Source organism: Lissotriton vulgaris, unplaced genomic scaffold, assembly GCF_964263255.1.
Source record: "Lissotriton vulgaris unplaced genomic scaffold, aLisVul1.2 SCAFFOLD_6399, whole genome shotgun sequence".
Lineage (NCBI taxonomy): Eukaryota > Metazoa > Chordata > Amphibia > Caudata > Salamandridae > Lissotriton > Lissotriton vulgaris.
In genome coordinates this window covers 50,202-75,182 of record NW_028254845.1, presented here as the reverse complement: position 1 = coordinate 75,182, position 24,981 = coordinate 50,202, and the positions used below count along the sequence as shown (strand labels likewise).

The following is a 24,981-nucleotide window of genomic DNA, read 5'->3' as shown; positions in this document are numbered from 1 at the left end:
TCCTTTTTTCTCTCTCCTTTAGGTTTAGTCACGTCGCTTCTCTATCACTTGTCTAGCAGAACTCCACTTTATACTGCCTCTTGACCTCTTTTCTTTTGTATCTGTTTATTTTTTCCTGTCTGCTATACTAGTTTTGATTACCTACATCGCCTTACTTTGTTTTTTCCTCCTCTAATGCTTGTCACATTTTCGACACTTTTTCATTCTTTCTCCTCAAAAGCCTCTCATAATTAGCCATCTGCTGCTCTCCTATAGGCTTTTTTTCTGGGTTTGGAACCGTCTCGTTCTCTGTGAAAGTCTTCGTCAGCCTCCAGAAAAGTATCAGGGAGACATGCAGCCGTAAATACAATGCAGCTGGTTCAGAGCATGCTGGGGGCCACTTACCTCTGGGCCCCAGTGCTACAGCACCAGCTGCATCACAGATACCTACTACACCCCTAAGGATTGTGCAGCTAAGGCGAATATGCACTTCCCCCTTTTTCTGAAAAGGTAAACATAAAAGACGTGTATGAGTGGAAAGACAATTAGTCAAGTATGAAACTCTGGTGAAGCACCAACAATGGCAGCAATGTGAGACGCAGAGCACTATCGTATATCTCAACAACTGTAACTAAAAGAAAATACAAGAAAAAGAGACTTTAAAAAAAAATACTAGATGAACCCTCATGCGAAGGCGTCAGTTTAAGGAGAGGCACAGTTCTAACACTAATCAATGCCCTAAAAGTAGATTCTACTTTACCCATTTAATTTTAATCACCAAACTCACCTATTAAAGTTTTCACGCAAGTCTTAAAAAGTAAATTACTAGTATTATGTACAGACTGCTAGGGCACTCACTTCCTTGATAGAAGGCAAGCTCCATCCGAGACCAGTGTTGCAGCCAAGGGTTGTATATCTTTTTCCAATTGACCAAAGATCCTCCAGTGCTGATATTGTGTTCTTCACGAGCCAGAATGGTCTCCTTTTTGGAACAGGTAAAAGAGATCTAACCCACACCACGTCATAGGACACCTGGCATTAAACAACCAGCTGGAGCAGCACCGAGAACAGGGAGGTGGCCGAAAGATAGATTTGTTTCATATTTTTAATAATGCCAAATGTATGAAGGGAATATAAGAAAAAATATACACAAAGTTCACTCTGTTTACTAAACAATCATCTCTAACTGCCTTGCATACTCAATAACTTGTTTGGCGAGCTCTGTCGATGGGATAGTGGCATCTTCCGGTTTCTGCTGTTGGGTAGTGAAGCTGTAGTAACCGTTTGCGTCCAAAATCCAACCACGCTGGAAAAGAAATAGATTCGGATGAGACAAGAGAAAAGCTCAGAAACACTATATGTGCATTTTAGACAGTTAGGTAATACTTGGGTGCGTTTATTTATAATAGGTTGTACATAAACTGACCATGAAAAACTATACCGTCATCACTTTAATGTGAGGAGATATAATTGGTGGACAAACAGTACTACACTTTCCCCACTTCCAGTTTCATTTAAAGTAACATACATGTTATCTAGTGAATATAGAAAAAATACCAGAAGCACAAGTTACTTGTGTAACAATATATCTGTAAGAGACATTAGTTAGTGATAGATTCCTTACCTTAGAATATCCCCAGGCGTCAGACTGGGTCCGGAAATGTTTATCGGCAGCGCCCCTGTCCGTCAGGAGTCGTCGTCGTACAGCTCCACGTACTTAGTCGCTGGCGTCGTAGTCGCCAAGATGACGCAGCTGGAGCTACTTAGACACGCCCACGCACGCTGACATCAGTTCTGTACACAACTTTCCGTGCCAGGAATGCAGAGCCATGCAAGATACTGACCACTGGTGCATTGAAAGTAGGTCCCTGAAAGGGATGACCTTAACCCTAGAAATCAGTTCGCAGAACGGGGAGGATGAGTGGGGTGGTAAGGAATCTATTAGAAACTAATGTCTCTTACAGATATATCGTTACACAAGTAAGTAACTTGTTAATTTGAAAGACACATGCTAGTGATAGATTCCTTATCTTAGATTAGATACCCCAGCAATACCAACTCCGGTGGTGGGTCTGCGAACAAAGATCGCACCAGAAAGTCACAGAACAGAACGGCCAAAGAAGCCGTCTCTCGGGACTTGAATGTCAAGGCAATAATACTTAGTAAAAGTGTGCAGCGAGGCTCACATGGCTGCCTGACAGATGTCTTGCAGGGGGACACCACGCCCCAATGCAGTAGTAGCTGCTGTCGCCCTGGTAGAATGGGCGCGCAACCCCACTGGGGGTTCCTTTTTAGCCATAGAATAACGGGCGTTGATGCACAAGACGACCCAGCGGGAGATAGTTCTCTTGTGTACAGCCCAGCCTTTCTTGGCACCCACGTAGCAAACAAAGAGCTGGTCATCCACCCGGAACTGTTGTGTACGATTTAACTAAAATGAAAGCGCACGTTTTGCGTCCAGACAGTGGAGCCTCTTTTCCTCTTTGGAAGGGTGCGGAGGCGGAAAGAAAGTGGGCAAGGTGATAGTCTGCCCAATGTGAAAAGCAGTGACAACTTTTGGCAAGAAGGAAGGACGAGTGCGAAGCACAACCTTGTCCAGATGGACGGACAGAAAAGGAGGCTTACAAGAAAGAGCTTGGAGCTCACTCACACACATAGCGGAGGTGACGGCAACGAGGAAAGCAGTCTTCAAAGTCAACAAACGAAGAGGACAGTTGTGGAGCGGCTCAAAAGGAGCGCACATCAAAAAGTAAGTACCAGATTCAAGTCCCACTGCGGCATTACAAACGGAACAGGAGGGAAAAGGTGAGTAATGCCTTTGAGAAAATCTATTAACAGGGGACTTGAAAACAGGGCTGATCAGGAAGCCTGAGAAAGGCCGAGATTGCAGAAAGGTAGCCCTTGATGGTGCCCAGAGCAGAGCCCTGCCAAAGAAAGAAGGAACAAAAGGACATCTGAAAGAGGGACAGAAAGGGGATCCACAGCCTTTGCTGTGCACCATGCCACAAATTTGTTTCACTTGTAGACGTATACAGATTTAGTGGAGAGACGCCTGGCTGCCAGAATGACATCAGAGACTTCAGGAGGCAAGTCTAACGGAACCAACTGTCGCCGCTCAATTTCCAAGCATGTAGGTGGAGGCTGGACAGGTTTGGGTGGAGGACCGTCCCCTGCTGCTGCGACAGAAGGTCCTCCTGAAGAGGTAGTCTGATCGGGGGATCCACACTCATACTAAGTAGCCTGGGTTACCAAACTCTTCAAACTCAGTCCGGTGCCACAAGAATGACTTGGGCCCGGTCGTGCCTGATCTTCTTCAGCACTATAGGCAGAAATGGTATAGGCGGAAAGGCGTACAATAGACGACAGCTCCACTTGCGACGAAAAGTGTCACAGAGCGAGTGCCGCCTTGGAAATTCCAAAGTGCAGAACAGCTGACATTGCACGTTCTCTTCGGTGGCGAATAGATCAAACCAAGGCTCTCCCCACTGTCAAAAGAGACCTTGCACCACCTCAGAGTGAAGATGCCATTTGTGATCCATCAGGCACCGGCGGCTGAGTTAGTCCGCCCTGGTGTTCAAAGTACCTGCCAGGTGTTGAACCATCAATGTAATGCATAGACGTTCCAGCAGTGTCTAGAGGCGCAGAGCATCCAGACAAAGGGTCCACGACCCCACCCCACCGCGTTTGTTGCAATACCACATGGCGGTGGTGTTGTCTGTGAACACCTGCACCACCTTCCCCTTGACAGATGGAAGGAATGCCTTCAGTGCAAGAAGGATCGCCCGAAGGTCCAGAAGGTGGATATGGAGCCTGGACTCTGCCAGAGACCAGAGGCTTCTGATCACCGCCTCTACCATGTGGCCGCCCCATCCCAGGAGGGATGCATCCGTCACCACTGTGTGCTCCGGTTGGGGAAGGGAGAAGGATCTGCCGCTGACACAATGCTGATTTGTGAGCCACCACTGCAATTGTCGTGCATTGCCCTCCAAGATCAGGACGCAGTCTGACAGGTTCCCCTGATGCTGCGCCCACTGGAACTTCAGGTCCCACTGCAGAGCCTGCATATGCCATCTGGAATGGTTGGTGAGCAGGATGCTGGAGGCCATGAGGCCCAGCAGCCTCAAGGTCATCCTGATCGAAACCCAGGACAAGGGCTGAAAGATCAGAATCATAGCCCGAATGTCCAGACTCGCTGTTCGGGAGGATAGACACGAAACTGTGCCATGTCCAGAACCACTCCGATGAAAAGGAGCTACTGAGAGGGAATCAGGTGCGCCTTCGGCATGTTGATGGAGAACCCCAGCAAATGAAGGAGGTCGGCCGTAGTCTGGAGGTGGGAGATAACTGCCTGGGGCGAGCCCACATTCAACAGCCAGTCGTCGAGATAGGGGAAGACTGAAACCCCCGTTCTGCGCAGATGAGCTGTGACCACCGCAATCACTTTCGTGAACACTCGTGGGGGCGCCTGTAAGGCCAAAGGGGAGCACGGTTAACTGAAAATGCTCCTGCCCTACCATGAATCGCTGGTAACACCGGTGGGCAGGCAGGACGGGGATACGAAAATAAGCGTCCTGCAGGTCCAACGCTACCAACCAGTCTTGCGGGTCGAGGGCAGACAAGACCTGAGCAAGTGTGAGCATCTTGAACTTCTTTCGGAGGAAGCAATTGACATCCCGAAGGTCCAAGATAGGACGCAGGCCTTTGTCCTTCTTTGGAACCAAGAAGTAGTGAGAGTAACAACCACAACCTACTTCTGGCGCCGGAATGCGCTCTATAGGCCCCTTGGCCAAGAGGCTTGTAACTTCCTGCTGGAGTAGTGTCAAGTGATCCCCCGACATGTGGTGGCATGGCTGGAGGTGTAGTCTCGAAGAGGAGGTAGTAGCCCCTTCGGACAAGTTGCAGAACCTAATTGTCCGATGTGATGGTGCGTCGGAGGTGATGGTGAATCCTGCCACCCACTAGCATCTGGTGGGCCTGAAACACCTGAGTAGGAAGGTTTGGAGGCAGCGGCTGCAGGGGGTGATGGTGGACTGACCCGCACGCTGGCCGTGACCTGCCTCTGTGGGTCCCACATCCGCAGCTGCGCTGAGACTGTTGTTGCGCAGGCCTGTGGCTCTGAAACGAACGTGCTCGGGCGCCCCTTTCTTGCCAACGAAAGGAGCGAAAAGCAGAAGCGGAAGGAGCGTGTGTGACCAAAAGGTTTAAGGACTTGGCTGTAGCCCGTGAGTCCTTAAAACGTTTCTACGCACAATCTGCTTTATCGCCTACCTGGCGAGTGCCATCAAAGGGCATATCCATCAATGTGTTCTGAACATCACCAGAAAAGCCAATCATCCTCAGCCAGGCGTGACGGCGTAGCGCCACTGTCGTTGAAATCGCCCTGCCCAGCGAGTAAGCAGTGTCAAGACCACAACGGATGGTGAACTTAGATGCGTCTCTCCCCTCAGCAATAGCTTGGGAAAGTATTGTCCGAGCCTCCACCGGACACTGAGGCAGCACTTGCGCAACCGCATCCCACACATAATGAGAATAACGGCCCAAGAGACATGCGGTGTTTAAAGACCGCAGGCCTGAACTGGCAGAAGAGAAAACCTTCTCAAACTGCTCCAGTTTCTTGGATTCCATGTCCGGAGGAGTGGAAGGGAATGGCCTTGGGGACGCAGAGGCTTGGAAAACTAAGCTCTCGGGGTGGGGTGTTGGGAGAGAAAAAAGGGGGTCGTCTGGGGCCAGGTGATTGCGTCGGGCCACGTTCTTGTCCACAGGAGCCCCTTTGATGGGCCTGGACCAGGTGCCCAAAAGAACATCTGAGAGTGCATTGTTAAACGGCAGCAGCGGCTCCGTAGAAGCAGAAGCTGGCCGAAGCACCTCTGTCAGGAGGTTAGTTCTGACCGCCACAGAAGGGAGCTCGAGGTGGAGAGCCTTGGCTGCCCTACGCAACACCATAGAATATTATTCACTCACCTCCGTAGCCACGCTAGAAGGAGACCGTGTGCCCGGTTCCGAAGAATAATCCTGGACATCTACATCCCCGGATCCTCATCCCAGTCCAGGTCTCACTCGCATTGGGCTGTGAGAGGGTCCTCAGACTCCTCCCAGTCCTCCCCGTCCTCCATACCCTGTGGAACAGGTGGAACATACGGAGGCGTGTGGACAAAGGGAAAGAAATTCCGAAACGGTGTTGGTCAACACCCTTCCGGCACCTGTCCCAGGCCGGGGAGGGAGCCGGGGGCGGCGGTTTCGTGGTCGCGACCAAGGCAATAGAGACACGCACGGTGCGGGTCAGTCACAGACATCGTGCGGGGACAGGCCACGGAGGACTTAATACTGGGCATCCCTAGGCACCTGTAGATTGATATATACACTTGAAAACAGAGACAAAAATTCCCAAAAAACTCAGTAAAAAAATGACTGGGGTTACCGCTCTCTTCCGATCTGCGATTTTTGGCGCAGAAAAAGAAAGAACTGACATCAGGGTGCGTGGGCATGTCTAAGTAGTTCCAGCGACGTCATCTCGGCGAAGACACCAGTGATTTCCGTGGTGCTGTACGACGACGCCTACCGACGTGCAGGGGTACTGCTGACGAAAAAACTTTCTGGATCAGTCTGATGCCTGGGGATATTAAGGTAAGGAATCTATCACTAACATGTCTCTTTCAGAAAACCATCTCAGCAAGTGGTATACTTCCCAAATGGAACCAAGAGGTAGATTGTGTGGTCAAAAAGCTCTGCAAATGCAGACTTTGTAATTCTGATGCATGCCTCTAACTGCAGATTCCTCACCTTTAGAATATCCACAGGTGCCAGGCTAGATCAGGAAGATTAACATAATTGCTCCAGAACCCCTGTAGGTGGAACCATGCGGCTCCACAGTGTCTTAGTTCGGCAACAAAGGACCTCACATAAGCACCTTCCATGTGCATCAATGTAATTTCCTTTAGCAAGGGGACTCCTCTTTTCACAATAATTTTTTTTCCAGTGTGCAAGGGAACATGTTCCCTCCTAAAAATACAGGGTTTAAACCATGTAGAGAATAATGCAAACAAATGTATGTGAAAGATCTCTATGAGGTATGACTAGTGGTTGGGTTTGGGGGACAACTCAAGTCCTGTAAGCAGTGTGCCCTTATGAATCTGAAAGCGATCCAGGAACATGAAGTACAGCCATGCATTGCTGAACACCAAAGAAAGTCACAGAAGTCCTGCTCGAAGTCGAGGGCTCAGACCTAGTACTGCTCTTGGGTCAGCACGTTCGAGACCGGTCCTCATCGAGGGTCAAGTCATCTGGTAAGTCAAACTGGAATCACAAGAAGACCAAGCGGAATTCATTCCAGCCCACCACTCTCAGTCTGGGAAGTTCCATGAACATCAGGACGCCTCTTGGGCTCGCCCCAGGGCTGCCACCAAGACGCAAATCCCACAACAGGTCCTGATGTACCCAAAGATTCTGAGGTGATCAGCGACATCACAGCAGATGGAGGAATTTATGGAGGCTATGTTGCAAATCTTTGAGATGCTTCCAGCACCCTTTTGCGTGCCTTCAGGCCTCAAGGATCCACCGAGGCCTCCACTCGGGTTACTGCTGGCGGGTCTGACATCAGCACAGTCTGTGCCTCTCCAACCAGTCTTAGGCTTCACTCAGACATCAGATCAGACTTCCAATCCAGCACCAAAATCCACCGCCGTCTCTTGGACATCACCAATAGCACTAGAGCAAGACTATGTCCCAATAGTTCTATTCAGCTGGGAGACAAATTTATCCTGACCATAACTGCAGTTCCATTCTGAAGCTGCCCCAACAAAAAGCTGCACCAACAAAAAGCTGCACAAGTTTAATTGTACTCAGACAGAGCCATGCTTTCACCTCATAGCCCCATCACTACACATTTTCGGTCAGGACTCTTATCAGAGACAATCAGCTTTTGAAGAGGACAATGGAGATTGGGATTACTTTACCATACACTATGATGACAATCTATACATTGATTTGAAAGAGGCCAGGAGGTTGGCCACTTCACTGGACCCTGGGTTGTGTTCTTCATCTGGACCATCAAGGGAAGACAGTTTCTTTGCTGAGGTAATAAGACACGCCGTTGGGGTATAAAACTTACAGCTGTCATTTGTGAAATTTAAGAGTAACGTGTTAACAAATGTTTTACAAACTGAGCAGATTTTCTCTGAGCCTTTACTACCTTTCATTAAAGCCCTGCCCTGGTCTAAGCCTTGTTTCTGTCCACCAGTGAACAAGCAGGTAGCCAGTCACCACAGGCCTTAACCAGGAAACTCTTTACTTCTTGATGGAGCACATCACACCAGTAAAGTCTGGTGGTTCAGGCTTCCACCAGCAGGGTGAACCCTATTTCATACCATGCGGCCTCCCCTAGACGGAGAGTCAAAGGGAACTGAAGCATCAGGGACTTGGATGTTTTCACTGGCATGTCAATGCCAGGTGCTTCCTGAGGCAAAAGCCCGGCACTTTATGGCACACGGTTAGTGAGATTTGTTCCCGCAATCCCTTAGGAATTTCAGGTGAACCTGGCTCAATCAATCAAGGATGGTCCCGATGCAGCCAAATATATGAACTATTCTAGACTGGATATAACAGACTGCTTGGTGAAAGCAGTCGCTACTAGGGTAGTGCTTTTGCGTCACTCTTGGATCACATCCACAGCCCCTACTGGTGACGTACAAGCCTCATTGACGGACGTGCCATTCTGTGGATCTCACCTGTTTGGTAAAAAGGCAATTCCATGCTGGAACACTTCAATCAGAGTAGGGAAATAGTGTGTTCCTTAAGCAATTCTGCTCTGGCTAGACACTTCATTTAGCTATTTTGCCCCTTTTGAAGCTACTCCCAATGTTTGGCATACCGGCAACGCCAAGGTTCACCACCACAACAGGCAACACAGCCCTATTGAAGTAGTTAATCACAATTGATGGACAGAATGCAGTAGTTAATAATGCAGATCAGTTCACTTCACAAGGGACAGTTAATTTCCCTGTCCTCTGCCCCTTTGGCACCAGTTTCCAAGCCACTTCAGTTTATCCTTAGTGGCACAGGACCACTCTGTGGGAGGCAGGATGAGGCATTTTCTCCAAGGGTGGTAACATATGTCATCAGGAAGGTAGCTTCTTCACATCGGTCATCTGGGCGATGCTCTGCCATTCTATTTCGGCCCACTACATCTTCAACCCACATCAGAGCTGCACGCCTCCCTCTTGCTCCAAGAGGAGCAGCTTCTTTTGGCCAAATACGGACTGGCTGTTAGTCCCACTATTTCCTTAAGCCAAAGAAGGGAGGGAGGCCGTTGTCTTATTTTAGATGTCCATGCCCTGATGCCTTTTTGAGGAAGGACAACTTCAAGATGCTCAAGTTCTACCAGGTTCTGTCTGCCCTGGATCCTGGCAACTGAATGGTGTCTTTGGAAATGCAAGATGCTGACTATCACGTTCCTGTCCTGCAGTCCAACAGACACTACTTGCAGTTTAAGGTAGGGCAGGTGTGTTTCAATTTGTGGTGCTCCACTTTGGTTCTACCAGTGACCCTCGCGTGTTCATGAAAGTGATGGTAGTGGTCGCAGCACACCTTTTGAGGTTGGGGATTCCAGTTTTCGCCTGCCTCGATGACTGACTGCTGAAGGCGGACTCGGCAGCCAGTTGTGGTTTACCTCCAGATGGCGAAGCTCCTGACTTTATTAGGGTTCACAATCAACGTGCTGAAGTCACATCTTTCCAAGGGCTCGCTTACATTGGGGCCACTCTTGCTACAGTGCTTTTTTTTGAATTCTCTCTGCCACAATGGGTCCAGGACATTCGGGCTATGATCATGTTTCAGCCTTGGTCCTAGGCCTTAGTGAGAGTAGCCTTGATACTTCTTGGCCTACAGGCCTCTGCATTCTGCTGAAGTCATCTCGGGGTGGTGGAGTCCAGTAGAGACCAGTCTCAATAGCCACTTGCTTGAGTTGTAGGCCATTTGCCATGCACAGAAAGCCTTTCTTCCATCCAAAGGGAGGTCTTGTTCAGGTTCCTATAGACAACACCACGCCATGTGGAAATGAAACAAGCACAATAGGGTGGGTTCTTGTACCAGGAGGAACTTCGTCTTTTGAGACAGCTGGAGCGTCAAGTGTGTTTTCCTGGCCATGAAACACTTGGTGGGATCTTTGTATGCCACGCTGGATTAACCCAGCTGACAGTGTCTGGCAGATCACGAATGGCAGTTACATCTCGAGTAATGCACAGGGCATCTTCCAACAACGAGGATTACCCTGGCTAGAACTTTTCATCACAGTCGAGAATGTGCAGTGTCAAAATGGTTGCGTGCTGCAGTGTGCAAGAAGCCTCTCCATCTGGGACACACTCCAGAGAGAGTGAAGCAATGGATTAATGTCCACTTTTCCACCACTACCTCTCTTGCCCAGAGTCCTGAAGAAAATAAGGATCAACTGTGTCAGGGTCATCCTAGTGGCTCTGAACTGGGTAAGGCGAGTGTGGTACCCTGAGCATCTGCCCTCCAATCAGGCTACCATGTCGGGAGGTTCTCTTGTGGCAGCAGCTGGAAAGGGTCCCAAACCTGCATAAACTGCCCCTCTAGGCTTAAAGAAAAAATGGTGGCAGTTGACTGCATGCAATCTTCCTTCTAAAGTTATGGATGTCATCCTCGCAGAGATGCGTCCCTCTACAAAGTCAGTCTACGGATGGATCTGGGACACGTTTGAGGCCTAGTACGACACTTGCTATATGAGCCAGTTACAAACCAAACTGTCAGATATCTTAATTTTTTTGATCTCTGGCCCAACAAGGACTTGCAGTTGGCAACATTAAAGGTTATATGTTGCCTTTTCGCCCTTTTTCTGTTTGCTGGATCAGCCACCCATGTTCAAATCACCTGTTGTTAAGAGGTCTATTAAGGGTTTGACACATATATTCCCTCCCAAACCTTTTGTGATGCCACAGTGGGATCTCAATTTGGTTCTCACTTTTCCGTGTACACCATTCAAACCAATACAGAGTTGCTGACTATGTCTCCTGATTCTCAAAAATGTGTTCCTGGTGACGATAACTTCAGGTAGTTGAGTAAGTGAACTCCAAACTCTCTTGGTGCAGCCACATTACAACAGCTATTTTCCACATAAAGTGGTGAAGAGTACCATGGAGGCCTTTTTGCCAAAGGTCAATCCAGAACTCTCCCACCATTCTTTACACTGCTGCAAACTTCAAAAGAGAAGAGGCTCCATTGGCTGGACTCAAAGAGAGACTTAAGATTTGAAATTGATTGCACTGAAGACCATGAGGTGGACGGTCAGCTTTTTGTGAAGGCCTCTGGGGCAAAGAAAGGAAAAGCAGTGCAGAAATGTAATCTGTCAAGGTGGATAGTTCGCTGCATTAAGATCTGCTAAGCATTGGCAAGGAAGCAGCCTCCACAAGGACAAAAGACCCATTCCACTAGAACCAAGACTGCTACCACTGTATTGGCACAAGGAGTGCCTAATCTTGATTAACTGTCAGGTTGCAAAATGGGCATCAATGCACACGTTTACGAAGCACTACTGTCTTGACAATCAGGTCATATGGGTAGGGAACTACATCCGCTCAGAATTGCAGGGCAATTTGATCTGAGCAATTACACAGACCCACCTCCTTTAAAGGTACTTCTTGGGTATCTATTCTAAAGGTGAGGAATCTGTGGTTAGAAGAACTAATCGGAAGAACAAGTTACTTACCTTTGGTAATGCTCTTTCTGCTAGAGACTATCTAGCAAGAGATCCCTCGACTTCTGAATATTCCCCAGGCATCAGACTGGATCCAGAAACTTTTCAGTAGTACCTCTGCGCACCAGATGGTGGCGCCATGCGGCTCTACATTGAGTCTGTTCAGCTACAATAATGAAATGAGGCGCCTTTATAAGCGTCACTCCTGTGCGCGGTCAGGTGCTTTTAAGATCGTCTGTGCCCTCAAAGGCAGAGACCCAGAAGCAAATTGGTAGACAGTGTGAAGATTGTGTTACTTGGGCTCTTATTAATGGCTAGAGTTCGATTACAGATCAGGGAGTTAGGGAAGGTTCGTCGAGAAATCTGTGGCTACGTAGAGTCTCTACAAGAAAAGCGTTACCAAGGTAAGTAACTTGTTCTTCTGACAAACATTTTTCGCTTCTTATTACCCATTTTTTGAACAGATATTAAAAGCAGTACTTATCTGGAGGTGGGACTATGAAAGGACTCAAACCAGAAGGTCCTGCAGGACGAGCAGGCAAAATGCTTCTCTCAACGTATTAGACTGTTCAGGCAACAGTGCTTATAGAACTTATGGAGGGACGACACGTAGTCACCTGACAGATATCCAGGACACAGACTGCCCTTGCTGAAGTAGTTGAAGCAACTTTGGGCCTGGTGGAATGAGCATGCAGTCCTTCCAGAAGCTACTTAATGCCTAGTGCATAGCAGACCTTAATGCAGAGCAAAATCCAGCTGCAAATGTTCTCTTTTGCACTACATTGCCTTTTTCCCCCTTCAGAGAACGGATCGTCCACCCAGTGGTCTTTGGTATGATCTATGTAGAAGCTCAGAGCTCTATTGGGGCCCAAGCAATGGAGTATCTTCTCCTCATCAGATGGGTGAGGCTGTCCATAAACACAGGCATGGTGATGGTTTGACTGACATGGAACAGCATCACAACTTTTTGTAGGAAGGATACCAAGTATGCATAACCAGTTTGTCTAGGAATAAGGAAGTGTATGGACACAAAGCCTGAAAGTGCACTCACATTCCAAATTGAGGTGATGGCAGTAAGGAACAGTCTTCATAGTAAGGTAGGAAGGAAAGCTGTGAAGTAGCTCTAATGGAGTGTAAATCAGAAAAATCATGACTATTGGGACATAACAAGGGAGCGGGAAACATATGTTGAAGCCCTTTTTAAAAATCGCATCATAACTGGTGACTTACAAAATGAGGGCTGATCTGACAATCGTAGGAAGCCCGAAAGGGCTGAAACATAATCCTTAACTGTCTCCAAAGCAAGGACTTGCTTTGCAAGAGACAGGAGAAATAACAGAACATCAGATAACTTGGCCTGGAGGGGGTTAATCTGGTGAGTGCTGCCCCAAACCACAAATTTGTCCCAGTAACATAGGTCTACAATTTTAGTCTAGGATGCCTGGCTACCAAGTACCAAGATAATATCAACCATCTCCGGAGGAAGGTCAAAGGTGTTCAGCGGTCACCACTCAATCTCCAAGCATGAAGGTGGAGTTTACGAAGGCCCGGATACAGAAACCTGCCCTACTGTTACAACAGCAAGTCTTCCTGTGGGATGGTGGTGGTGGTGGTGGTGGGGGGGGAAATTGGGAACCTGATTGGAGGACATGTGTTCAAGCAAAGAAATTCTGGGTACCATAGTCTCCATTCCCAATCTGGAGCGACTAGGATGATTTGGACCCAGTCATCCCGATCTTCTTGAGAACTCTGGGCTGGAATGGTATCTGTAAAAAGGCATAAAGGATTCCAAAGTCCCACTCAATGCAGAACATTATTGCAAGCGAGAGACACCATGGATACTCCAAAGTGCAGAAATTGAGAGATCTAAGTGATGACCGATAGATCAAGTCAAGGTTCTCCCCTTTTGTAGAGGAAACCTTGCACTACCTCTAGATGTAACGGATATTTGTGGTCCGCTAGGCACCAATGGCTGAGCTTGTCCACCATGGTATTCAAGGACCCTGCCAAGTGGATAACCACCAGGAAAATTCCTTGGCAGTCCAGCCATTTCCAGAGGGGCAAGGCCTCCTGACAAACAGTCCATGACCACACCCCGCCCTGTGTGTTGTGTTACATAATGGCTGTAGAGTTGTCCATGAGCACCTTTACTAGCCTTCGCTTGATGGACAGAAGGAAGGCTTTCAACACCAAGCGGTTGGCCCTCCGCTCCAGAAGGTGGATGTGGAGCCAGGACACTGCCAGAGACCAAAGGCCTTTGAGCTCCACCTATGCCAAGATGGCCGTCCCAACCCAGAAGCCATGCGTCATTCAGGGAAAGGGGCCCGCTGCTAATCCGATCACGGTCCAGCAACCTCCACAGCAGATTTTTTGCTGCCTTTTCACAATCCGAATGTGGTCGGAGAGTCCCCTTGATGTTAGGTCCAATGGGACTTCAGATCCCACTACAGGGTCTGCATATGTCACCTGGAATGCTTGACCAGCAGCATTCAGGAGGCCATCTGTCCCAGCCTCAAAGTGACTCTCTCTAAAATCAATCTAGCCTGAAGGATCAGGATCAAAGCCTGTATGTCCTTGACTCTCCTCCCAAGGGGAAGGTACAAAACCGAAATATGTCTATAATGGCTCAGATTAAGGGGAGCATCTGAGAAGGAGTCAGGTGTGAATTCAGCTCATTCATAGTGAACACCAAAGATGAGGAGGTACACAGTGTCTGGATGTGGTTGACAATTGTTTGGGACAAACTCTCCTTCAAAAGCCAGTCGTATGAAGGCTGGCAACCCTGACCTTTAAAGGTGTGCTGCCATCACTTTGATGAACATCTGAGGGGCACTATTGAGACCAAAGGTGGGCACTTTGAAGTGAAAATGTTCCTGTCCCACGATGAACCGCAGATGGGCCGGCAGGGCTGGTACATGGAAATCTGTGTCCTACAGGTCCAATGCAGCCATACAGTCTCAAGAGTTGAGGGTAGACAAGACCTGGGCTAGAGTAAGCATTTTGAATTTCTCCTTCTAGAGAAAGGCACTGAGAGGGCGCAGGTCTAGAATAGGTATGCTTAGATGGTGGTGCTGTGGGGGTTGGTGGGCTGGGCAGCACGCAGATCTTGGCCACTGGGACGGTGAGTGCCAAGCCTCCAACGTAAAACTGTTGAGTTCCCAGTTGGTGCTGGACCAGTTAGTGGTAAGTGATGCATCGGAAAAAGTCGCAAAAGCACCAATGGAACAGATGCAGTTGCAGAGGAGAGGCCGAAAGGCCCAGAGAACGAGAAGTAGCCCAGCTCTCCTTAAAACTCCTGAGAGAGGAATCTGCTTAGTCCCCAAACAGGCAAGGCTCATCAAAGGGCATATGCATCAGGAAGGACTGACAACTCTAGGAAACCAGCCAATAATGATGGCCAATGCCAATGCTGGTGCCTATGGCCTGCCCAATGGAATCAGTGTTGTACAAGCCACAACGAATTGCGAATTTGCCCGAGATAGCACAGGGTGAATGTCTTTGGGCACGCCAAGGAGACTTATGCCACCAAATCCCAAAAGGCAAGTAAGTAGCACCTCACAAACAGTTGGTGTTAAGAAATCAGAGGGCCAAGGTGGTAAAAGAAAATACATTTGCCGAATTAGATTCCCTATAAGGGAAAGTGGTGGGAATTGTGTTCAGAGGGGTTTTGCAAAAGAAAAGCAGGGTCATCAGGAGCTGGGTGAGCTGGCAATTTATCGATTGACTGGGGGCCAGAACAAGGTTTGGACCAAGCCCAAGCTAGTGCCTCGTTAAATGTGAGAAGGTGTTCAGAAGATGTTTGCCCCAGTTGGAGGACTTTAGTTAAGACATTGTATGGATAGACAGACATTTCAGTGTGGAACACATTCAGGCATGCCTCCAAAATACCAATCTAGACTCTTTAGAGAAAGCCATATCAGCTGTCTCAAAGCTAGTTTCCATACTTTGTTAAGTAGTTTTCCTACTTTCGCCCTTAAGCTCCCTGGAGGGACCACAAAGGCTCAAGCAGATTTTTCACAGCCATTAAAGCCAGTTTAAAAAATGCATGTGAATACCTAGACAGAAGACAGTCTGCATTACAGTGCAGAACTAGGACAACAATCTTCCTTTCCAAATACCTTTCTAGACACTAAATCAGGAGAAACATGGGAAACTTATAACGTGTAACTTTGTCAAGGGTGGTTATGAAACAAAAAACCCGGGAGCTGACTTCATGTGTTGGAAGGAAAAAAGGGTAAGATGCTGCTGAAGCAACATAAATGGTGCTGCACCAGACTAAACCTAAGACCCTGTCTCCTAGCCTCTCACAGACCTTGAATCCACTGGAGCAAAAAAAGCTTCTCAATGAGAAGGTAAATGAAGTCACGACCTGCTTCAAATCTGACTGACTTCATAGTATTCACCTTGGCAGGTCCAAGGGATGTACCAGAAGAATAATGCTTAGCAATATTTGCTAGCACTTACTGCTAGAAGTCTTGTATCTGACTTGCACCTGCCCTAAAAATCATTTTGGCTTTGTTAACAATTTCTCCCATACTAGAAGTGTTTCTGGTAAAGACAGGATGCGGTCTTCCCCGACAGTCTCCCTTCTCTATTATTTTTGCAGCTGTTCGGGAGGAAGACCATTACTTATTGCGCTTCCTGTGCTTTCTTTCCATAGACCTCCAACCAGAAGACAAGCTGCAGATTGCTTTGGCAACACCAACAGAAATCTCATGTTTTGCTCTACAATGCTTTTAGGATGCAATGAAGCACAGATTCCATAAGCAGCTACGTTATTTTCAGGGACCGAGGCACTCACCAACAGAATTTATCAACAACATATGCTGATGACATTATAAACAAGGTTTAAACCATAACGAATTAGGAGGAGAAATTTGGTCACAAATTTAAGATATTTCACCAAAAGTGGACATGAATAAAGGATAACTGCACATCTGCCTCAGTTAGGAAATGGAAAATAATGATGTGCCATCACCAGTGCACGTGACCCCATCACACAAGATATACGATGTCAGCATCTTTGGAGCCTTGCAGCACTGTGAGAGGGGACGAAAATAGCTGCAGGTGCACATGAAGAAGTACAGTTTCAACTAAAAAGAGGACCCAGCTTGATGGCTGAAAATGGTAATATAAAGAGTATATGGAAAGGAGCGCACATTATAAACAAAATGTCAACATAAAAAAGTAAAAGGCTTGGAGTACAGAAGACTAACCCTCATCTTTAGGTTAATACATATGTATTACATAAAAAGGTTCTTCTCAGAAAAATAATCAAATGACCATGTAATACAATATTCAGAGAATTTATCCATCTGTTATAAACCACGAGTCTGAGAAGAAAGTACCACTCAGCAAGGTTAGGACACAATTTATTGTCCAGGAAGCGCAGACAGGTTTTCGACAGAAAAGGAAATTTAAATGTGTGGCAGAAGAGACTTTATTTTAGGCACTTGAAAAGAGACAAATTAAATCTGTAAGCAGAGAATGTGAGGAAATCGAAAGACTTCTTAGAGCAGAGAAAGTTCTATCACTTCATTGGGAAATGGTTGAAAGACCATGTCTCCACCTATGTACATTTTGTAAATGAAAATATCACTAAGGCTAAACTCAAAGAAATTAGTTATGTAGTCCATTAATCAATGTATAGAGTAATTGCCGTGATAATACTGAACTTTAATACACAACTCAGATGGAGTACCTTAAAGAACATGCAGCACTAGCACGAACCACAGAGTAATTACCAAATACACAAAACACCTATGATGTTCCTTTAAAAGACACAACTTGTCTAACACAGTGGAGATTTGGTGTAGATGTGAAGCAGCTTCTAAGATTAATATTCAAATATGGTGCTTTATTGGGGGGGGGGGCTTGTAATGCAATAAAATTAACCTTTTAAAGAATATTTTCACACAATCATGAATCTCCCTTGGACAAATAAATAGGTCTTCCCTCACAATCAGTATAATTAAAACAGTCACATACCTTTTTAGCATATTCAGTCATCTTCTTAGGAGTATCGAAGAACAATACTCTGGTGGCTTCATTGAAGAGGATTTTTTCATAGGCCTTCTCAATGCAGCCAGCAATTTCATCCCTGAAGTAAAAAAGAAACGAGCATGGTAGAAAACAAATGAAATGCCAACAAAGCTTCTCCAACCAGTAGCTTGTGAGCTACTGGTAGCTCTACAATACCCTTTTGTACCTCTCCTATGTGCACCCCAGCCTACTCATTTCGAATTTTTTCTTGGTTAAATTAATGCATTTATGCCAAAACTGTATTTTCAGACCACATAAGCGGATACCTGGAGAAAAATGGCAGAATTTCCAAAATGTAATTAAAGTTGAGTTTTAGTAAGAAATAATATAGAGAGACTTATTATTACTGTTCTTCTTTTTGTGCCAGTAGCAGTTGGGGTTTTATACTACCCATGTAGAGGCATTCCAAATTGACAATCTTTTTTTTACATCACTGCTAGCTACCCTACCTGATGCACTGGGGTGATTACTGCTAGTAATCTTACATATGGTGGCCAATAATACTCTGATGTGGTCACTAGTACAACACTAATAATATTAGGAGTTCTGGATGATCATCATTGAACATAAGTAGGTCTTATTACACAAAAGGTTGGAGACCCCTGCTTTAAGCTCTCATTATCAACTAGTCCCATACACACTCTTACAGATCAAAGTTGTTTAAAGCCAGCTATTAATGATCCAATACACAAGCGGTCAGGCTGTGTTCTTTATGGAATGCAGAATTGTGAAGTCACCACAAAATCTCTAGCATCCCAAAATATAATTTGTGCCTGCTTCAGTAACCTCTACACCCATACCAGAACTTGTACCTGCTATTTGAGTTGAATTTAGCCATCTGCATTTCATTAGACAAATCACTTTACTCACAACAAACCTTTCACACTGGCTCCATGTCGTACCAACGGAAACTGTGCATTACGTGTTCCATGTACAAAGAAATCACTACTGAGAAGCTTGGGAACTCACCTAATAGTGTCTAAAAGAATATCAATAAAGAATGTATAGCTTTCAGCCGGGATGTTGCCTTTCGCCAAGAAGACTTTGTTGTAACTGCCCTCCATCAAATACTGAAAGAAAGAAAATATAAAAAGCCTTATCAAAATGCCAAATTAATTACTTTCAAGCACAAAAGACCAGCTGGTGGTTTAAACATGGTTATCATAGTAACAGAGGATTCCATTATTGCTTTGATTATTCAGTACAAAATACTTAACTATTGTATGCGCAACAATGTGTATGCCATCTCTGAACTTATGTTAATAAAAAAAAAAAAAATTAGTTTGAATGCATAAAAAAGTAACTGGCACAAAGGACAAGCGCACAGGGAAGAATCAAGCATCTTCTGTCATTTACATAGAAATGAACCAATATGTTTTCAGTATTTCAAGAACATGGCCCAGGAATAGGTTTTCTTGAACCTTTGGCATTAAAGACGTAGTCTGTGTGCCAATATGAGACTGAGAACCTGCAGGACAGCAATCTCCCACACTTCACTGAGCATTACTTGAGTAAGGTGCTTATTAGGTAAAGATAAGTCTTATGAGATTTACAGGAATAGTTAATAGAATTTAAACTGTCTTTCAACTATTAATAGACACACTCAAGACAAATAGGAACAAAAGGTTACATTTTCTAGATTTATTAAAATACTATGCTTGTGCACACAAATAGTTATTATGAAAATAAACAAAACATTGGCAAGGATATTTGCTACTCGGCAGAACAACCGAAAATATTCGAACATTTTGACAGTATTTTATACATTTCCTACAATGACAACCCAAACTCCTCTTTTCCCTGAGATAACTAAGCTGATCTTACAAAAGAGAAATACGAGTTTTATAGATGGCCTCCACCAGCATACTTTTTCTGAATCACAGAAGCGGCGTTCAAAAAGAAGACAGCTGCTGTTCTCGTCTCTGCACCTCAGTGACTACTGTGTCCTTGAGCAAACCGTTAACCTCACTGAAGGCTACATGTGCCTTTTCCGTAGCCTTCCACAAGGAAAGGTGTTTACAGCTTCTTCATGACCTTCAGTATGGAGTCCCTGGATCGAAGTTCCTCTTTATCCAACAATGCTTTGTTCCATTTTATATACTCTGTCTGAACACGTGGAACATTTTCAGAATTAACAATAATGACGTCCCTCTGTCTTTAACCTACTTATATTCTGTGAAACATGGCATACTATTAAAAAATAACAGAAACATTAAGATATACATTGCTATAAAGACATGTTCATTATTGAAAAGTATTAACTAGAAAACCAATGCAAGCAAATGTGAAAACAAACATGAATATATATATATATATATATATATATATATATATATATATATATATATATATATATATATATATATATATATTCCAGCAAGCGTAACTAACATTGCAATGAACCAATTACTGCAACTACATGGGCATTTTAAAACGTACAACTGAATAAATGATCATATATAATGGTTTCCCAAACCAGGTTGCGACCAAGTGGTGGGTCGCAAGTCGATTTCTGGTGAGTCGCGAACGAGCAATAAATAAAGATGCCTTTACATTTTGTATTTAACTTGTCTCTTTTGTTGTTCTTCAAATACAGAGGTTACATGTCAGGCTATATCTTCTAAGACACTGCTGCTTATTCTTTTTAACATGGAGATTGATATTTACTTTTCTTTCTTGGGCAGCAAAATGAGAGGGATGTTTTAAAGTGAACTATGCGGCAATCTTGTTGGAGTACAGATGGTGTGAAAAGAAAGGCTGAAGGAGATCATTTTTGTAACAACGACATTTAAATACTTGCAAATTAACTGTACACATTTCAGAATAATGACAACAATTAGTAAAGTAAAAATGAAGCAAATTGTTTATAATTCTGAATTGTGATGAAGAACAGAAGTTACTTACCTGTAAACTGTGGTTCTCCAGTATTGGTGTCTTTCATAAATTCACATGCCTGAATAATTCCCAGTCGTCGAAGTTGGAGTCCCACGGTACATAACATAGTAGTAAGAATCATATATACATGAATATATACATAATATATATATACACAATATATATATATACATAAATATATATATATATATATATATATACACATAAAATAAAATTCCATAATATGTATATTCCTTTCAAAAAATAAAGTCTTGAAGTACCATAGAACAAAATAGGCCCATAGAAAGCATAAAGGGAGAGCTCACTTTAGTAACATATCAAAGTCATTATAATAGTCCACTTTCCAGCCAATCAGGCTGTAGCACCCTCTAGAACCTTCTCCTCAGAAGCTCAAGCCCTCAGATTTTCGTAGCACAGGAGTGACCAAGAGTGCATGAGGAGAAGAGAGCCTCTGAGGGGAGGAAAGGGTGGGTCGCATGTGAATCTATGAAAGACACCAATACTGGAGAACCACAGTTTACAGGTAAGTAACTTCTGTTCTTCTCCAGTATTAGGGGTGTCTTTCATAGATTCACATGCTTGAATAAGAGTAGAAAGCAGTACGCCACAATAATAATCATAAAAGGTAGTGAAGAAAGTTGCATCGCATAGATATATACAGGCAACATTGCATATACACAAGAAAAAACCTTTTATGATAGGAGGCGGGAAGCAACAGAGGCTCACCTTATTTGAAGAGGTTTCGAAGCCCCGCTTAACCCACAACAGTGTCCGCAGCGTTGACTGTCTCCAGGCAGTAGTGCCTCGTAAATGTGTGCCTGCTGGACCATGTTGCAGCTCTGCAGTTCTGATGCAGAGGCACTCCTGCAAACAGGGCAGTAGAAGAAGCAAATGCGCTCGTCGAGTGTGCTCGCACCGGAGCAGAAAGAGGCTTGCCAGCTCGTTGATGGCAGAAGGAGATGGCAGAAGAAATCCAACGAGTGATTGTCTGCTTAGTGACCGGATGACCCTTACGCAGCCGTCCGTAGGCCACGAAGAGTTGGTCAGACTTTCGAAATGCAGCAGTGCGCTGGATGTAGAATTTGAGGCATCATTTCAGATCAAGGGAATGAAGAGTGCGCTCAGCGGGAGACTGAGGATTAGGAAAGAAAGTCCTGAGAATGATCGGTTCATTAAGGTGAAAGTCCGATGGAACCTTAGGAATAAACTTAGGGTTTGTACGAAATGCAACAGCGTCCTTTGAGAATTGGAGAAAAGGCGGCTGTATGGTAAAAGCGTGGATATCACTCACCCTCCTAGATGACGTAAGTGCGAGGAGGAGGGAAACCTTCCAAGTAAGGAATTTCAATTCTGCTGAGTGAATAGGTTCAAAAGGAGGTTTGAGAAGTTGGGCGAGGACCAGATTCAGACGCCAAGACGGTGGAGGACGCTGGATAGGTGGAAACATCCGAACAGACACCTAAAGAACTGGCAAATGATCCCAGAGGAGTACAGAGACGTGGAACCATCATGTCAGAAATGGGAAAGTGCTGCCAGGAAAACTTTGAGGGAGGAGTGTGAAAGTCCCGATTTTGCCAACAGGAGGAAGAAAGGCAAGATCTGCTCAGGGGTAGCGAGCATAGGATCAATGTTTTCCGAATGGCACCAAACACAAAACCGTTTCCATTTTAATTTATAGGTTTTAATGGTTGCACATCTGAATCTTGATCCGGACTACAGAGAGGTCCTTCAAACTCATTGTCGCAAAGCCCCACCCTCCTTCAATTCCGTAAGCTCTTGAAAACCTGGTTGTTCACCCAATAATCATTCATGCTCAGAGTCATTCACAAATAACTGGCTTACAGCGCCAAGACGCCTACGGGTATAAGCAGCGCTTTAGAAATATTAAAAATAAATAAATAAATAAATTGTGTTCAGGTTCCAAGCATGAAGCTGGAGAGACGCTGGGATGAATGGCATATCTGCCCCTGAGTCATGGTAAGAAGGTGAGGCAGCAGATGAAGTATTGGATCGCACTGAGAAAGAAGAAGTAGATCCGTGAACCACAGCAGACGTGGCCACCTAGGCGCAATCAACAGGATGTGACACAGTTGAAACCTCATTCTGCTCAGAAAGCGAGGTATAAGAGGGATCGGCGGAAAAGCGTACATGAATTTGTTCGACCAGTTGATCGAAAATGCATTCCCGTTCGATCCTTTGTGGGGATGCCAACTTGCGTAGGTAGGCATTTGCGATTGAGTGGAGTCGCAAGCAGATCCAGATCGGGTTGGCCCCACCTGCAAAAAACATACTCCAGAGTTGACTGATGGAGTACCCACTCATGGTTGTCTGTGGCCGATCTGCTGAGAGAGTCTGCAAGGGGGTTGGAAATGCCCGGGACATGAACTGCAGTCAACTGAACACGATGTTTATTGCCCACTTCCAGATCTGTTGTGCCTGTCGGGAGAATGGGAGAGATCTCATACCCCCTTGCTGGTTGAGGTAGTGCATACTGGTGGTGTTGTCTCTACACACCAACAGAGACTCCCCTTCCACCAGTAGTCGAAATGATTTCAGGGCGAGAAAGATAGCCAGAAGCTCCAGCCGATTGATGTGCCTCTTGCGCTGGTCGACTGTCCATTTGCCCTTTATTGACATCTCCTCGAGGTGTGCACCCCCAACCCTCTAAGGGAGCGTCCTTCGTAAGGGTAAGCGTGGTGGCCGGCTCTTGAAATAGACGCCCTGTTGTGATGTTTGGAAGGTGAGCCCACCATTCCAATGCGCCCTGGATGCGAGGGGTCAGGAAGACCTGGTCGTTAAACTACCCCGAGACTTGCCGCCATTGCTTGTCCAATTCTTCTTGAAGGACTCGCATATGCAACCTGAAATTGGGGATCAGTGGTATGCAGGACTAGGTCATGTCCAGAAAGGATTTTAACATCCGGACAGAAACGGACCTCTTGGAGTGTAGAAGAGCTACCAGTTTGATGATACGATCTAAGCGCTCTTGCGAAACAAACAACTTTGCGAGACTTGTATCTATTAATGCTCCCAGAAAGACTCTCTGTTGTGAGGGACGGACATGTGACTTTTCGTGGTTGATGGAAAGACCCAGTTTGCGGAAGAGGGAAAGGCAAGTCTGAGTGTGGCAATTTGCTGCGAGAAAGGTTGGTGCCCTTATTAAGCAGTCGTCCAAATAAGGATAGATTTGTATGCCTTGCAGGCGTAGATAAGCCGCAACCAGAGCCATGATCTTTGTGAAGACCCTCGGCGCGGAACAAAGGCCAAAAGGTAGAACCTTGAATTGGCAGTGCTTTAGTATGCATCCTGGAGGTCGATTGTGGAGAGGAACTCTTCTGGATTCATGAACTGTAAGATTTCCAGCAAGGTCAGCATTCGAAATGTTTTGGACTTGACGCATTTGTTGAGGGCTCGGAGGTCTAAAATCGGGCGCCACTCTCCAGACTTCTTCCTGATAAGAAAAAAGCGGGAACAAAAGCCCGTCCCTTGTTGTTTGAGTAACCACTTCGACTGCACCTTTTTGAATCATAACTGCAACTTGTGAAAACAGTTCCTTTAGATGTTTTGAAGGAGGACCAGATGGTGGGAACTTGATGAATAACAGAGCATGGCCTTTTTTGGATGACCTCCAAAACCCAACGATGCGAAGTTATTTGTGACCAATTGAAAAAACTTTGGGAGATGCGGCCTCCAATTTGCAGAGTGGGAAAAGACGATGTTGCGAAAGTAATTTCTTATTACAGGAGTTACCACCTCTGTAAGTGGTTTTTCGCCTGGAGTCCGTCTGTCGAGACTGCGATTGGTTGGAATAACGCTGCCTGTTGTCACCGTAGGAGCGGTATTGGGAGGAGCCACGAAAATTAGAGGATGAGCCTCGACCACGTGCTCCACGAAAATGCCTCTTCCGGTATTGCAGAGAACCGAGGGCGCGAGCAGTATCTGTGTCCTTTTTAATAGATTCCAATTTGTCATCCACATGTTCACCGAAGAGCGACTCACCATCGAAGGGCAAATCAAGTATTTTAACTTGTACCTCCGGCCGAAAGGACGGAGACTTGAGCCAGCCTCGTCTCTGTAAAACTGCAGCGCCAGCTAACTGTCGGAAGCCAGTCGAGGACATATCAACAGAACAGTCTATGATTTCAGAGGAAATTTTCTCACCCTCTTGCATGATCTTTTGTGCTTCAGCTCTAGACTATTCAGGTATGAGGTCGACCAAGACAGCAATTTCGGACCATATCTGTCGGTCATAACGGCCGAGGATGACTAAAGAATTTGCAGCCCGTACAGTGGTTGCAGCCATCGTGGAAAATGTTTTGCCGAGGGTGTCCAGTCGGCGGCCATCCTGATCCGGCGGT

General features: G+C 45.7%; 1 protein-coding gene across 1 annotated transcript in view; it reads right to left on the bottom strand.

Annotated features, from left to right (window-relative positions):
* Positions 1–1,066: 1,066 nt before the first annotated feature.
* PSMD8 (proteasome 26S subunit, non-ATPase 8) overlaps positions 1,067–24,981 on the bottom strand; it is a gene marked incomplete at its 5' end in the record, with an annotated part of 54,506 nt that continues 30,591 nt past the window's right edge. The window contains 3 exons of the mRNA XM_086951774.1: positions 1,067–1,285; positions 17,675–17,786; positions 18,698–18,798. Of these exons, the coding sequence (XP_086807900.1) occupies positions 1,148–1,285; positions 17,675–17,786; positions 18,698–18,798 (351 nt within the window). The remainder of the gene's footprint in view (positions 1,286–17,674; positions 17,787–18,697; positions 18,799–24,981) is intronic.